Source organism: Tachysurus fulvidraco, chromosome 5 (genome assembly GCF_022655615.1).
Source record: "Tachysurus fulvidraco isolate hzauxx_2018 chromosome 5, HZAU_PFXX_2.0, whole genome shotgun sequence".
Lineage (NCBI taxonomy): Eukaryota > Metazoa > Chordata > Actinopteri > Siluriformes > Bagridae > Tachysurus > Tachysurus fulvidraco.
Genome location: NC_062522.1, coordinates 29357891 through 29375390, shown reverse-complemented (window position 1 = coordinate 29375390; position 17500 = coordinate 29357891). Strand labels below are relative to the sequence as shown.

General features: G+C 40.4%; 2 protein-coding genes across 8 annotated transcripts in view; one reads left to right on the top strand and one right to left on the bottom strand.

The window, feature by feature from the left end:
• Positions 1 to 7205: 7205 nt before the first annotated feature.
• Positions 7206 to 9632, bottom strand: LOC113634502 (hydroxycarboxylic acid receptor 2-like). Its single transcript, XM_027133512.2, has 2 exons — positions 9039 to 9632; positions 7206 to 8884 (listed from the first exon to the last, which is right to left on the bottom strand). The coding sequence occupies exons 1-2, from the start codon at positions 9157 to 9159 to the stop codon at positions 7977 to 7979; spliced, it is 1029 nt and encodes a 342-aa protein (XP_026989313.2). The 5' UTR covers positions 9160 to 9632; the 3' UTR covers positions 7206 to 7976.
• A 2855-nt stretch (positions 9633 to 12487) lies between these two features.
• The window catches only part of rbfox2 (RNA binding fox-1 homolog 2), a 51787-nt gene continuing 46774 nt past the window's right edge, over positions 12488 to 17500 (top strand). For 4 of the 7 annotated variants that reach the window (XM_027133496.2, XM_027133494.2, XM_027133495.2 and 1 more), the window contains exon 1: positions 12490 to 13612. In XM_027133496.2, coding sequence (XP_026989297.1) covers positions 13352 to 13612 — 261 coding nt within the window. In that variant the 5' untranslated portion in view covers positions 12490 to 13351. Of the gene's footprint in view, positions 13613 to 17500 lie in introns of all 7 variants that reach the window. The other 3 variants (XR_003438525.2, XR_003438524.2, XM_027133493.2) reach the window with 2 other exon arrangements.

Here is a 17500-nt window from a genome sequence, read left to right as displayed (position 1 = left end):
TAGCCTATTATTGTGCACAGAAATGTAACCTAAAACAGAGCAAACTTTATTTATTTATCTTCTGCAAGATATGAGGGATTTGGTGGCCCAGTTGCAAACAGACAATGAGAGACTGTGGCAGGAGTGGCACCAGTTGATTTGACTGATCCTGGCCTAGGCACTGCTAATATAGCATGGTCGATAACAATGCGGGCAGCAGAAATGAGTGTAGGTGCTGTCTAACGATTTGCGTTCATTCCAAGAGACTGACGCTATCCAAAATGTAATGGTTTATCATTGAATGCATGTATGCGTGTATGTAATATAGTGCCCACCAAGCAGGCCTTTTTCTTGTTTGATCATATCAAAGGGGAGGACCAAGATTAGATTAAGTATCGGTCAAGTGCTGATAAAGGTGGTCCAGATGAAATGATCTCAGCTTTGCATGAGTTATATGCAGAGGTGTCAAGTACAAATACTTCATTACTTTACTTAAGTAGAAATTTTGAGTATCTATACTTTAATGGAGAAATTATTTTTTTTAGCATACTTTTTACTTCTACTCCTTACATTTTCACGCAATTACTTGTACTTTCTGCTGCTTACATTTTAAAAATAGCCTCGTTACTAATATTTAATTTGGTTTGTCATCATTAAAAAACCTATCAAGATTAATCGTGCCATCCCGATAGAGAGAATGTGATTGGGGTTGGATGAGAAGTATAAACATTGTACCATTCCGACACCCTATTGGTTTGTACGCGATCTGTCGCACCTGCACATGACACAAATCACGTCACACTACACTTACCCAAGTACGAAGATGGACCAGCGACGAAATTGGTAGCCAGGAAGACCAACCAACCCTTATACATCCCGGCCGTACCTGGAAGAATTTTTTGAAATGGTTGGATGGAAAAAAAAACCTAATTTCGCATGCATTGTAAGCTATGCGCACCCAGGTTCCACGAGCTAATGGCTTACAAAAACTTGCCGTCTAATTTAAAAAAGCATATTGAGGTAAGCTGAAATTTTGTTATTATCAGTCAACTATTAACAAATATGTAAGTTAATTGTGCAAAGCTATAGTTTTTGTTATTATCAGTCCATTATTGACAATATTGTAGTGACCTAGTAAATGCCAATGGTTTGCTTGCTACCAGTAGGGTATGATTCATCATTGCAAACTAGTTTGGTGGCTCGGTGTGAGATTTGAAATTCAAATTTAACCAAATGTTATATGAGTTTATACTGTTACTATATGCAATATTTGTAAGATAATTGTGCATAGCTATAATCCACAGCTGGTTGATAAGGTATGTAGTAAGGATAGTCATGATCCCGTCTGTGTATGAGAGTGCACGTGCCTGTATGGGGCCCTATGGGTCCTTGTAAAGAGGTAATAGGCCCAACTATTGGCCAAATGCTGTTTAAAATGATTTTACTGCTACTTTACTGTTACTTTACTTTACTGCTACTTTACTGTTGTTTTAAATTTGTATGAATTTGTATGAATTTCTTTATTCTGATGAACACAAAGGAAGATATTTTGATAAATGCTGGTAAGCACACAGCTGATTGTAACCATTGACTTCCATCATTTGTTTTCCTACTATGGAAGTCAGTGGTTACAATCAGCTGTGTGCTTATCATCATTTATCAAAATATCTTCTGTGTTCATCAGAAAAAAAGTAATTCATACAGATTTAAATCAACATGAAGGTTGATGAGAACAGGATGAGGTAGCCTAGTGGTTAAGGTGCTGGGCTACCAATCGGGAAAGTTGTGAGTTCGATTCCTACGTCCACCGAGCTGCCACTGCTGGGCCCCTGAGCAAGGCCCTTAACCCTCAATTGTTCAGTTGTATAAAAAAGAAAAATGAGATAAAAATGTAAGTTTCTCTGGATAAGGGTGTCTGGTAAATGTGAAAATGATGACAGAATTGTTCTTTTTTGGGTGAACTATCCCTTTAATGTGTGTAAATTCTATAGAGACAGTTAAATGAGTTTGAATTGAGTTTAAAATGAAATTGAATAACACACACTACCCAATACACAATTACAATAGTGTCATATGGTCTAAATTGCCCTGATTTTTGTTTTTATTCCACAGGCCTTGACTACATCAGAAACCATTTAGACTGCCAGGCCATGAATCACATCAGTAAGGGCTCCCAAAAATCTGAGGAAGAGGATTTCTTTTGCTGCTTGAAAAAGACCAGCCCTCTTGTTTCAACCCAGCAGTTGGATGCGTACCTGGGGTGCCCAGGAGACACAGTAGAGGTACTGAAGTCCTTCCCAGCTGTGTGCCAGCTATGGCTTAAGCTTAATACGCCACTCCCGACCTCAGCAGCCTGTGAAAGACTGTTCAGTGTTGCAGGGCTGATCTACAGGCCAAGAAGAGCATGCATTGGCTCAAAGAACCTTGAAAACCATCTGCTTTTGCGGCTGTTGTTGTTTACTCTGTTGTTGTTTGGTTGTGTTTGGTTCAATAAAGGTTATTGATGACATGCCTCTGAAGTTTGACTTTTTGCACCATTACAATACTTATAGCCAACTAGTCATATCTTCTGCTCCATGAAACACAGCTCAGTAGTACACATATATGGTTCTTTAATGTATTTGCATTGTATTAAAATGCGTTCTTTTTTAATGGGTATATATAGTATGTGGCTGAAACAGGTAGCCTAGTGAATCCCAAGTTTTTCAACATTATCATATTAATATAACATTATGGTCATTATGGCTTTTAGAAATATGTTTTTTTGAGGAGGTTTGGTAGTGCACAATAGGCCCCTGTGGCACAGCCCACAGTCCTTAATGGCATTTTTTTCCTTGCATTACTTTTACTTTTATACTTTTAAAGTAGTTTTGAAACCAGAACTTCTACAGAAGTATTTTTAAACCCTAGTATCTATACTTGAATGTGAATACTTTTGACACCATTGGTTATACAGTATGTGTGTGCAAAGTCATACATTGTGTTACAGAAGTCTTTTTCTCAAATTGGCAATATGATGGGGAAACATTATTAGAGTTCTCCTTTTTTTCGAGAAAGTGAAAAGCATCTGATCCTATTTCAAATGCTAATGTAATTGATCGATTTGTCAACCACTTGTCTGATAATGCTTTTTGTCAAGAGTTGAAGCAATTGATAACACGCCAGCCCACTGCAAGTTGTTAGAGGTCAGCGGGACAGCAATTCACTGGAAAATAGAGGGGATGCCAGGTGGGGCAAGGGGTCAGAGTCAGTCAGTCCCTCTATTAAGCGAGATACAATATGGGGTTCAGGGAGGTCCTAGGATTTGGGTCCATGGTTTGGTTGGTAGTGGCCAATTGTCTGAATTAAGCCAGCTGTGGGAGCTGTTGCATCAGCAAAAGTAGATAGATCAGCTTACCTGAGCCTTGGCCCACAATCACACCTCCTTTGCATGTGGTCGTTCGTCTCATTCCGCTCCAGTGATTTGTAGATGGTGCCAACAACCAGGTCATTCTGCTAATGAGTGTTATGGTGAATGATTGCCCTCAGTCACGTCCTTTTGCTGTGTCATCATCCAGCGTCCCTTGGTGGGGGTACTCATGGCTCTCGTCTTTTTGATGGTAATCAATTGGTAACCTGTTTAGTCTCCTCATGTCCAGATCTTTTTGTTAATATTATAGTGTCCCAATACCCTGTTTGATCAATACTAGTTTATGGTGTCCACTCTCACAGAGAGCTGGTTTCGGCTGAGATTTGAACCTTGGGGTCAGGATCTTTTGCAGTCTTGTCTTGAAATGGATATTGGTTATATTGAGGTGGATATTGAATTCTGTGGTAGTATAGCTTCTGGTTGTGGGGAACTGGTAGTCCCTTGTATATCTTGGGAATGAATGTGCTTATTTGCTTCTAACGGGAGCCTTTTGTGCCCACATTATTTAAGCTACCACCTGTGACTCAGGATTTAAATGTTCCTGAGGCATTCCAAGACTGTCAAAAGGTTATGCATGCTTCAGATTGTGGAGGAAATGTGAAGGTATGTGGGTGTAGTGTGTCATTTTCCATTTGTTACTGCCACTTGCTCATCCTTGTTCATGGGTTTGCCCAGGGGCCTGTTGCCCTCCCCTTCCCTGGTGCGAATAACTGGGGGCACTGTTTCAGTGCCTCTACAACACTATGGTCATAGGTAAGTTGCACGAAGTTTCTTTAAGGAATGCTCAAATAACTTCTTGAGATGCTTCTTCTACGTCAGTGTTAGAGCAAATTGAGGTGGTTGATATAGGAGGGCTACTGGGTGGAGATTTGGTTAGGGCAGGATATGGCTATCCTTCAACAGTATAATAGTGTGCGCTGAACTCATGAAGGCGACCTGTGTTTAACTAGCCTTCTTACCATGTGATCCCATAAATCAATGACATTCCGGTTTAACGGGCTATAGATGAATGCTACCATCTGAATATAAGCTGATAAAAAAGCATATTAGCTAGCTACTTGATGCACAAAAAATTTAGGACATTTCAATTCTAAAACTTGAATGTTTTTCTCTCGCCTCATATTCAGGAAACATTAGAGATTCATTGACAAGTGCCCACTGTATTTTCATTTTAAATTTGGTCAGTGGGTATAATCAAGCTCTTGTTTTTGAAATTGATTGCCCCAAGACCTCTTTTTGTTGAACTTTTGGGCTGTTTGAATGGAATCGTAAGCTGTTTGGTCTGTGTAATGCTCCAAGCACCTTCCAACGATGTATGGAGCGACTCTTTGGTGATCAGCGTCACCAATCTGTTTTGTCATATCTGAATGCTAGCATTGTGTTTTCCTCATTAATCCAACAACACCTGCAGAGACTGAAGATGGTGTGGGTGTCTACGAGGTGCAGGCCTCAAGGTAAAATTGGGGAAGTGTGCCTTTTTTCAGGGGTAGGTAAGGAATATGGGTCATGTAATTTTATCCCAGGGAGTAGCAATAGACCCAAGTAAAGTCAAGGCTGTGGATCAGTGGCCCCAACCTAGGATGGTGTCAGAATTGCAAACCTTTTTTGGTTTTGTTAGCTACTCTCAGCATTTTGTGGAAGAATTTGCTAGGTTGGTGGCTGAACTAATTAGGGTCAAGTGTGGTCAGGAGTCAGGAGCAACATAGTCGGAACAATGCAAGGATGCTTTTCAGTCCCTAAAACAGAAGCTTACCACTACTTCTGTCCTAGTGTAGGCAGACATAACACAAATGTTTATATTGGAAGGCGATGCCAGCCATGCAGGGCTTGAAGCAGTGCTTTCACAAGAGGTTAACGGCAAGGTTAGACCTATTGCTTATGCTAGCCCCTACTGTAGTACACACAGATAACAATCCACTGAGTCTTTTGGCCACAGCAGAGCTTGGGGCTACTGGGCAGAGTTGGGTATCTGACTTGGCTTCTTTTGATTTTGTGATTCAGTATCTGTCAGGTAGAACCAACCAAAATGCAGATGGATTGTCACTGCTATATTCTGTTAAGGAGAGTAGTTTCCCAGGAGCATTAGTCCCTGATCTGTTGAGGTGAGCAGTGGCTATAGAATCATTTGGTATTTCAGCTGTGCTACTACCCGTGTATGTTGGCTGATGTTGCCCACTGGATTTAGGAGTGTGAACAGTGTCAGCAAGCCAAAGATCCACCAGTTGCTCATAATTATATGGGACAGTTGTTGGCCTCTTGCCCAGAGATAATGAGATAATGGCCATTGATTTTACAGTGTTGGAACAGTCCCAGTCTGGGCAGGAGAATGTGTTAGAATGACAGTTAGTCATTAGCAAATTTACTGTGCCAGTACCCACTTGTGATCCACGGGCTGAGAGACTGTGGCCTGTGTCTTAGTGGAAGAGTGGTTCTTCAAGTTCGGTGTTCCTGGGGGGATTCATTTCGACCAGGGCCGTAATTCTGAGTCCAACTTGATTCAGCAGTCGTGCAGCCTCTACCAGGTGGGTAAGTCTCATAGCACTCCTTACCATCCGGCCAGTAATGGCCAGTGTGACTGGGCATCCTGCCTTCATTTTGTCTTTTTTTTCTCCCTCTCTCAAATTAATTTTGTGATTCAATTTGTTCTTTTTCTATGGCGATTGAATTCAGTTTTGTGTGTGTTACTTGTCTTTATCTTGCCCAATATTTTAATTTGTGTTGTGGTATGTTTATTTAGGCTTTAAACCTGCTATTGGAGTGTGACGACACATTAATTTTGTTGATGGCAAGTGATTATTATGTTTTTTGATGAGAATGAATTGTAGTGAAAACTTGTCTGAAACCCTAATTGTGTTTTATTTCCCTTCGGAATTGGCCTTTCTGTGCATTGGTGGTGAAGATTTTGACAGTTGCAAGCCTGTGTGTCCTGTGAATTTAATGTGAAGGGTAAGTCCCTGGTATTAGGCCCCCGGGGTGGCATAGTCGGTTACTTGGTCTAGCAGCCCAAATTTAGCATATTTCCTCCATGTTTAGGTATATAAACTGGCAAGGGATTAGGGCTTTTGAGTTATCTATTTTCTGTCTCCGTGCAGTCTGCTACACCTGCATCTGGGCCCCGAATATAATGCAACTTTTCCAGCTGTTCCCATGGGACATGCTTACTTTACGCAAATCAGTTTGCACAGCTAATGATGGCAATAGAGTAATTAATAGGTTACAAAGATAAATGTAAATCAAAATTATTTTCATATCTTTCACGGTTGTTTGGATAACTGTATGTAATGTGGCAAATGTATAATAGTTTTAGCATACATGTATCTGTTTTCATGTTAGAGAAGCTATTTTTAATTCTTTTGTACTGTTTTATTTTTCTGTATCATTGTTCTTGAAAATTCACAGAATTGTACAAAAAAGCCCAACAACTAAAACTTAGAAACTTATGTCTTTTTCTAATAAACTCTACTAATCTACTAAACATTCAACATTCTTTTGTGTTCTCAATGATATTAAGCAAATAATATAGATATATAGATATATGGATATGCAACATGCATATAACAAGTAGCAGTAACATTCTGAAAATAAATAAATAATCCAGCACAATAATTTTGCTCTTTAACATTGCCAAGACACAACTAATTATTTCTCAGAGTTAAATAAGCAGGTAGCACCAGGTATTTACACAATTACCAGCTTTTCCCACCTGTGTTGCCTCTCGAAGACCTCGTAATTAATCCCTAGATGTTTTCATTAACAACTTAATTAGAGCAGGTTTATGTTACTGGATATATGGCGTCATCACAGAGAAACAGGGGAAACATCAGTGTGGATGATGGAGGGGAATCGAAAAGGTCTTGGAAAACCAAGGTATGTATTCTTATACAAATATATACACCTTTTTTGTCTTGTATAAAAAAAAACTTGATTGTGGTTATAGATGCAGTTCAATCCGCTAGATGTTAACATGTGATGTTAAGAGTGATATATTAATATTTGTCTAGTGTACTGTAAAATCTATGAGATCATCATTGTGAACAAAATTGGACTCTTCTCGTTATATTTGGAGACAATGAGTTTATTTTTTCTGTGTAAATGTGTAAGAATAAGGCAGTAATATCTGCAAAAGGTAATTCAAAGTTATTTATTCTATAATTTATGGCAGAATAATGGTAGAGTTCATGACCCCAGTTTAACATCAATAGACCCATGAGCCAAATGATGTTTCAAATAAGTGTATATATCGATTAATCAGTCTTTTCTATATTTCCATTATCACAAACTTATTTGCAAACTAGAACTTTGTGGTATATAGACAGGGGTAGCAAAGCGTAGTTATAATGTATTGTGCAATAAATAGTCTCTAAATCCGTTCTGTGTCTGCAATTATGCTGTAAGGTGTTTTAAACAGCCTTTCCAACTTGATAAAATATAAAAGAAACGTATAGAAACATATAGAAATATATTTACATCTATAATGATTTAAATGCCATTAAATTTAAACGAAATCTTCTCCAGTGAAGCAGGTGGATTTGAATAATATCCCACATCTCTAATCTCTTCTAGATTCTAGATATTGACTGTTATTTTTTTACACATTGTGATTTTTTTCTGGGTTGTTTGCGTTTCCTTTCAGACAGGAGCAGAAATTATTTCTGTCCGTCTTGGAGATGTAAAGTATCGGATCAATTGTGCTGCTCAAGTCCATGATAGAGTAGATCGATACACTGATTTGGCAGTGCCTCTGGAAAAACGTGAAGGTGGAGCCAAACGGCATGATCACCACAGGTGGCAAATAGTTGAAGACAATGATAGCCAGCAGGATGACCACCATTTTAAAGGCTTTCTTCTTCACAGGGTTCATGGTCTCTTTGCCAGCAATACTCTTGCGCAACACCCAGATGATGGATATGTTGCAGAAGACCATGATGAAAAAGGAAGTCAGTATGAGGCTGCTGAACACGTTGGTCACACTCGGTATTCCTAAAATGCTCTCTGTGATAGCATAAGCCAAGATCATCACCCATACCAAGGTTGTGATGCCTATGCGTATGCGGTTATCGCGGATGTTCGTGAACAATATAGGGTGCACGACAGCCATGTACCTGTCCAAGCAGATGCAGGTAAAGAACAGTGGTGTTGTATCTTTCATTCCATAGGAAAGATTCTGTAACTTCCAGACACCCCAGTTGTCCAAATACAGGCGGTTCATCAGATCCACAGGCGTCATCAGGCAGAAAAAAGCATCCACTATGGCTAGGTTGAAGATAAACACATCGGACGTGGAAGCTTCACTTTTGCACCTTGCTATGCGCCACATCACCAGCATATTAGTGGGGAATCCCAAGGCCAGGTTAAAAACTTTGACGATGAAGTAAAAGATGAATGCATACGGACCCACGGCACACTGTTCGTACTTGTACCAAAGTGGTTGATGCCAACCGAGATCCGTAACGTTTGGGGGTAGTGAGAAGTTACTCATCTCACTGTTATTGAGACCTAAAAAGGAAATACAGAGATTGGCATGGATTTTTTATCTTTTATCTCTTAATGCAATATACTTTACATAATTATTATCCATATAATCAAGCTGATGCACTATCATCTAACAAAGATTCCCCAAAAAAATACTTTACGCATTTGGATCACTCACCACTCTCCCTCACCAAACTGTTCTTGCTACAGAAGCGTGACTCGTCGTCTTGTATTCGTTCTGGCTTGACCCTTCCTCTGTTTAGCACCTTGTCATCTGGGGAACCCTGGTATAAGCGCATCCTAGAGGGAGATCAATTCACGGCATCTTCGTGAGGACCAATCATCGCAGCACGTTTTTAACTAAAAGACAACACTTAAAGATGGTACACCAGTCTGATTGGTTGCTTGAGATCTTGTTCATTTGGAAGTTCTTTAGGTACAGATGCCCCGTAATGGGAGGGAACGTTCGGTACCAGTGATGTAACTGTGGGGAGACAGCAGAACTTTGAGTAAACAAGTGATGCAAGGCTGAAATGTGTAAATCTAATGTAACATGTTACAAATACATGTTTCTACTAGTCATCAGATTCTGAGCTGGAGTTCTGTTGACGAACGAGGCAGTCAGTGGGCAGAAAAGAGTCAGCAGTTTTTCACTTATTTCTCAAAATTGTTAAAAAAAAACAACTGTGTTGAACATTGAGGATTCATCATTTCCTTTACATTTTTGATATAACCTATTGTAGTGAAATCTTATGATTAATATGAAGTGGTAAATAATTATGCATACAGTAGGGTTTATTCATTTGATAGGTTACTTATATAATTTCAATCAAGCATTATGGTTGTTATGTTCCACCGTAAAATATCAAAACATACACTTAATTAATGTCTGATATTCACGTGATCCTGTTTGGGAGTCTTTACTGTTCACTTGCTACAATAAATCCCATGCTGTGATAGGTGTCACTGTAATTAGATAATCAATGTTATTTACTTCACCTGCCAGTGGTTTTAAGGTTATCGTTGATTTGTGTGTGTGTGTGTGTGTGTGTGTGTGTGTGTGTGTATGTGTGTGTGTGTGTGTGTGTGTGTGTGTGTGTGAGTGTGTGTGTGTGTGTGTGCGTATTGCACACAGGCATTAGATGATGTAACTGAAACATTAAAGTGAAGTTGAGCATCTTCCATTGCCTGCACATTCACCAGATCTGAATATAATTGAGACACTTGGGGAGTTTTTTGACAGGAGCAAGTCAAGAAACATTTTCTTTCACCGGCATCATGTAGTTACTTGGTCACTGTTCTGCAAGAGGAATGGCTGAAAATTCCTCTGGTCACAGTGCAGGACATGTATCCTTTATATTCAAGACTATTAGTTGCTGGTTACTAAAGGAGGCCCTAGTTTCAGGTGTTTCAGCTTTATTGTCTAACACGTATTATTTTTACTTTTTAATTTTTACGTCGTTCTCATAAGGAATGGGTGTGTTATAGAAAAATAGTCCAAAAGGTTTGGAACATGTGATATACAACACAAAATTATCTTTACTTTTCCTCACAGCATATTGTTATGCTCACCATGAATGGATGTGGATCCAGTCATTAGCATTTAAACTAGCATGTTCACCCAAACTTAATGCAAACCTTAGATTCTTGCATCACTCGAGAATCACTTACAAGCTCTTATCTGAAAGTCTTTTGGGTTTTTGTGCCCCAGGGTATTAATGTTAAATCTTTGCCATTTCAAATTTTCAGGTCTTTCTTTCCAAGAAGTACTTGTGCCTGTATTGCTCTGTGTGAGTCCTTCACTCCATCAGTTCCCCCATTAAATCTCACCAGGCACTGTGTGGAGCCATCCGTGGAGCAATGTTCAGTCTCTGCTTGATTAAAAACTTTAAGAGCTATAATTCCACATGGATAAAACACGTTACAGTCTGTCAGCCCACCCACATCAGACGGCATGTCTTTCTGGACTACCCATTTTGTCAAAGCTTGGGGCTTATAAAAATATACTGACCCGTGCATAAGTATGCACATTCATATGAACTTTTCAACATTTTGTAGTCTTACAAAATGGAATTGAACTCGTCTTGATTGGGATTTATGGCAAGATTTGTGTGTGCTGGTGATGTGACATCTGCAATGACAACTGGATGCACAGAACAAATATTAAGGTGGTAAATACTGATGTGCAGAACACAGCAGTATTTTGGTCACTCACACACACACACACACACACACACACACACACACACACACACAATAAAGTCTTTTTTATTAAAAAGTACTTATTAATAGGCCTGTTCTGTTGTTCTGTACATGAGAGACTTCTTGAGAGATTGTATTTACACTAAACTCCTCTCAGATGGAGAATATGAGACGCCAGTGCTTTTCCCCAAAGTGGACACAGAAACAGGAAGTGATTCGGACCTTATTTTAGCTCTAAACTGTTGAACAGGCCTAAAGTAAAACACATGACGTTCATTGTGTGGTTTTCCAAGGTTGAGACAATTGCTTACAATGACCACCAGGGGGCGATCAAAACCTATAACACAGACTGAAGTTTTCCAACCACTGCAGCCTTTTACTGATTTACACACACACACACACACACACACACACACACACACACACACACACACACACACACACACACACACACACACACACACACACACACACACACACACACACACACACACACTACAGCCTAAACACTGTAGCCTATTATTATGTACAAAAATGTAACGGAGCAAACAGTATTTATCTTCTTATTTCCTCAGGCAAGGCTATACACAGCAAAATGTCATGTGCTGAAAATGGAAGAGGTCAGGTTTCATATCTAGGCCTAATGCTATGACTAGCTGCTATGACAGTCAGTTGTATGCCTTGGTCCTTGTTTTGAAGCATATCAGTCTTTGGCTTGTGTGGATAGCCTGCATGAGGTAGAAGTATACATGTAGATAGCTATGAGATAAAAAATAAACTGAAATGATTACATGTGTATATATATATGTGTATATATATATATATAGTCTTTGAAAGCTTTATCTATTATCTACTTTTATAGATGAATGTTCACTGCATCACATAGCTCTCCCACACAAATTACTGCACTATCAAATAAATAAAATCTACTACTTATTTTTTATACAAGCTAGCTATCTTTAGTTTTAAAATATATATATATATATATATATATATATATATACACATACACAAACACACCTACATACGTGTGTGTGTGTGTATGTGTATGTATGTATGTATGTATGTATGTATGTATGTATGTATGTATGTATGTATGTATGTATGTGCACATTCAAGGTTGCTCGTCCCATTGATTTGTTCCAGGGCAAAAATCTGACGCAGTCCAGAGGAGAAGCAAGAAGCACTGCAGAGAGCAGCGGCAGCACTGTGGAGTAACGGGGGGCAGCGCGCGGGGGGAGAGAGAGAGAGAGGGAGGAGGGAGCAGAAGGAGAGTGGGGAGGAGCGGAGGGAGAGAGGGAGGGAAAGAGAGAGAGAGAGAGATATGGGGGGAAGAGATGGGGGGGGATAGAGGGGGAAGCGGAGGGGGAGAGATGGGGGGAACAGAGGGGCGGGGGGAGAGCGAGGGGGGGGGGTTTCCACTGTAACGAGAGCGCGCGCGGGTGAGTAAGTGAGGGGGGGGATACGCGGTTTCCTCTCCGCACGCGCCGCAGGAACACAGCGAACCGACTGGGAGGGAAAGAGCTCGCGGACGGAGAGAAAGGACACCGAGCAGCACGCGCAGCTCCGACTCCCTTTTGTCTGAGAGAAAAGCGGCCGCGGCGGATCGGAGGAGCCCTAAACGATGACCCAGCGAACTCGGACGCGTTCTCGTGACAGCCATCTTTAAGAGCAGGGTTTTTGTGTGTGTGTGCGTGTGTGTGTGCGCGCGCAGGCTAATTTTTTGTAGGATTAGGAGGAGGACGTTAGGGAAAAATTCGCCCTTCCTTTGAGGTAGGATATGGAGCCTAGCATTTAGCCTCCAGACTCCGAAAACACGCCGCTTTTCTCTTAAACCTTTGTTTTACCCACATTGTTTGTCGTCCATAATATTTTCGCTCCACGTCGCTTTTTTTTTTATCCGCACAGGGTTTTTTTCCTCTTCATGCCACACAATATATTTTGCAATCTGTCTCTTGCACTCTGGTGCGTTTTAGGCCTTGAGAATCGACTCGGGAATCAAATGTAACATTAAATCCGCAGGCGCGTTCATGTGAGCTTTGATTATCGCAACATAGATTCAATCCGACCGGAAAAGGACGTTTTAACAGACCGTGTGTTTAAGGCACAAAGCTTCAGTAAAGGGAGGAAAAACGTGATATATAAAAATCATCATCATAATTATCTGGTAGCGCGCGTTGGAGCTTTAAATGCGCACGTAATTGTGGGAATAAATAAATAAATAATAATAAGATTATTATAAAGAAGAAGAAGCGAGAACACGGGGAAAGGGACGTCGGAACGTTTTCAATGTTAATGTCGACCGACGTTGCGTCCATCATGCTGCCCGTTAGTCGGGGACTGATGGAGCGGGACAACAGGGACTTGGATGCGGCCGCTAACCAAAACCCTCAGGCGCAGAACCAGAGCGCAAGCCCCAACCCGGTGCGGGGGATGAAGCGTGGAGACCCGGAGCCTGACGCTCACGGAGCCGCTGCAGCACCACTCGGGGACTCGGTGGGGGCCGAGTGTAAGAGACCCCGCATGGAGGGCGGAGGAGACATGAGCCAGGTAAGAGCACAAAGGCTCCACACTCACACTGCTAAAGATGTCTTATAATACAAGTCCCTTTTTTTTTTTTTACCTTTACGATGAACCTCTAAAAGCAAATCTTAATACTGGCCCTCAAATTTATACCTTTTAATAATATATTATCATCTCTTTTACAAGCAAATCTAAAATTATGCTTTTATTAAGAAAACATAAAAGAGAACAGCTTTAAAAAAAAACACATCATGCATATAAAATGACATCTAAAACTATATTTTTGTCTTTGGAAGACTACAGGATTGTGTGAACTGAGTTATTCTACAGACTGCAGTGTGCTAAGTGGTTCTTTGTAGGTCTGGATCTCTCTGCATTCACATGCTCCATGTAATGTAAATGAAGACAGGCCAATATGTAACCATGGCACATTCAGGGCTCACAAACACGCAGTGAAAACAAAAACAAAGGATGAGGGTAGGACTGAGAGAAAGACAACTGTGCACCATATACTGTACCATATCTTGTCACTGGGGGCTGAGGACCATCAAGCGTACACCTTTTAATACCTTGCCTGGGTGGTGTTTACTTACGACGGCTGAATGTTGTGTACGACGTCAACAGATTCCTATGTTTAAAAAGGTAACGGTGCCTGCCCTATAAGCTAGAAAATACGCCCCAAGGATAGTATGTTTGTTTATTAGATTTCTAATTTGTTACGGCTGAATCCAAGCAGAACCTCTGTAGGAAACTAGATCCATTATCCATCCAGAAAAAGCCTTGAGGAACCTTTTGTGTATAAGTGTAGGGATGGACGGTATGGGGAAAAAACGCGGTTAAATGCAATACGTATAATGTCTGGACTTGATTTAAAAAAGTAGTAATTTATGCTTCAGGGTACTTTATACTGCAGTGTTGTATCACCTTTATTTCTTTCTTTCTTTCTTTCTTTATTTAATTGTTTGGGTATTTATTTAATTAATTGTTTTTGGTTCTATCTGTAAATCATTGAAGCTTTATTTCCTTAATTCTAGTGACATAATCAAGGATGTGTTATTGAAGAATCCACAGTACAAGCCAATCAAATGCTTCGTAATGTCAGTAACAATAACGATTCCATTCTGCATTCAGCATACAGTATAGTATTGTCCTTCTGCCCGCCCCCTTTTTGTTCCATACGGACTTACTCATGTTAAATAAACAGTGTCAGGAAACCAAGCAGCGGATAGTGTGCGTGCTCGCCTTAAATAAGCAACTCGAATTCTGCACCAGCACTCTTGAGGATTAAAACCTCTCGTATATTATCATTCCTAATGTCTGCCATTTCTTCCTCGGCATTTCGCCCCATGTGCATTGTCTGCGATTGAATTTTATTGAATTATTTTCTTTAAGCTACATCCCAGGCAGACAGACATGTACAGCGAAGACGGTTTTCTCTGTCTTGGTGCTACTTGCATAAAAATACGCAGGGAACATGAGACGTTGAAATCTGTTCTACATCTGTATGTGTTTGTGTGTGAACAGACGAGTAGGGGGAGGGGACACGCCAAGAATGAAGGGAGACATGAGGAAAGAGGGTCGGGGGGTGGGGTTGATTACGGTTTGGGAGACCCGAGGCCGGATGTTGTGTGCTGTTTTCAGACCAGCGTGTCCGTTCGGAATCTCGATGCAACCGTGCAGCATGTGATGTTTCATCTAGTGTCATCACTCGCAAACTTCAGACTCAAGCAGACAATAACAATTAGTCATTCCGGCTACCTTACATAGCCTCGGCTGCGTTGTTTTTCCTCCGGCTCGGCCTTTTATGCCTTAACGTCTTCCATCTGCCTGAGTGTTCGAGGACGTCTCGCGCCAAAGTGCTCCTCTGCCGATGCATTATTTAGTTTCCCTTCCCCTCATCTGTCTGACTTCAAACACTCTCGTCCCCTCCTCCTTCAGGCCAGGGCCTCTGGGTAATTGAGCCTGAGTGTGTGTGTGTGTGTGTGAGTGAGTGAGAGAGAGTGTGAGCTGTGCTATCTAATGGCTCGTTGTCCTGGCTTAATGGCGCTAAAGGTTCTCCAAACTGTAGTGAGACACACTGCCGATTGTAATATACTCAATGCAGGGCAGATGGACGGGGGTGAGATGCATGTGTGGCGGTGTGTGTTAGGTGGGGGAGGGGGGTGCTGTGGCTCTGCAGCCCAAAAATGGTATTGATCTGCACTCAGATGGCCGTCTGGAAACCTGCCTGCAGAGGAGAGAGAGAGAGAGGAGGTGAATTACTGCTAGATAGAAAGAAAAAAACCTGGGAGTTGGAGAATGAGTCATTTTTCGCATTAGCAGGAGGGAGAGAAATGGAGGGAGGGCTGGTGAAGTGGAGAATGATTGCTCGTCATGAAACCTCTTACTCCACACAGATGTCAGGCCCTTTTACACTGACATCACTTACATCCAATAAATCTTCCTGAGTGAAATATGTTGAACACAAGCACAGAAAAATAACTTTTTTTTTTGTCTCTCTGGATTCAATTTACAGATTACCTTTCAAACGCTCCGAGAGACGGCCGCCTTTTTTTTTTTCTTTTTTCAAATTAATTTATTTTGTAACAGACCATAACCGTCGTAACCCTCGTGGAACCTGAACCTATTGTCTAAAAGCATTCGGTGTTACGGCAATAGCGTCACAATGACATTTTATCCGATTATTCACAAGATTTAGGTTTCAACATTTAAAAAAATAGCACAACAGTGAATCGATAAAAAAGCGCTCCATGTCAATAAAAAAAACAAAGATCGTGTTTTGCTTGGACATGTGGCTAACGTTAATCCGTTTAAACAACAGAAAAGCCGTATCACGAAACAAACCGCGTGTAGCATGTGTGCACTCCTAAATAATTCACACTGCGGCCAACTCATTAAATGCAGTATCACCGTTTGTACACAGCTCACAATATGTGACCGAAACGGTTTGTCGAATTGTTAAGTAGTTTTAAGGTATGAAATGTTCATGATATGATGATCAAGACGCACGATGTTAATCAACCATTTTTTTTCTTTTCTTTTCTTTTCTTTTTTTTTAAGAAGTCATTTTGGAGAATAACTTTTTGTACCGTCAGTATTTAAGCTTGAAGACAGAACGGCTGCGAAGCAATGCCGTAGCGCTCGTTAGCCGTCATGAACGGAAAAGTTAAAGCTAGCAACGTAATTTAATCCAACGTTTACAAAAGTTATAAAGAGTTTCACATCCCATGAGTCAGGAAGTAAACATTACTGTGGTGTGATTTAGAGAGAATCCTGAGGAACAGGGTTGGGAATGCAGCGAGGAGTCGCAGATAGACGTGGGAACCATCCATGGTTCAATCGTACAGCGTGACTAACTGTGAAACCGTGATGCTTTAATTATATCGCTGAACATACCGATATTTTATATATATATATAAATAAATAACAACCTGGTTAAGGATTGGCTTGGAATATAATATCAGATTTTTTCACACATATAGAGTTTAATTTAGAAGCTTTAATATCATCACTGTTGAATTCTCGCTTCTGATTGGTCACAAATGGGAGTCGTCGTTGTTGATTTTTGTAGCTGTTACACCGGAAGTTAATGTGCTTTACAGATGTTCCACCACATTAAACGAAAGGTCAGAATGTGCGTGTCACATGGTCATATTCGAAATTAGCCAGCGATTACAATTTTCGACATTTGTTAAAGGGAAAATGTAAAAGCATTGAACATTTTTGTCGCTTTTTTACTAAAAAAAAAGTAATTTTTTTAGTTATTTTGTCATTTTACTAAATTTTTGCTCTTTACTATAATTGCACATCTTGAACGTTTTTTATTCCCGATTTAAGGATTAACAAATTAGAATTTTATTTATTTATTTAAGTACCTGCTATTAGTGTTTTTACCATTTAGTAAAATAAAAGTTC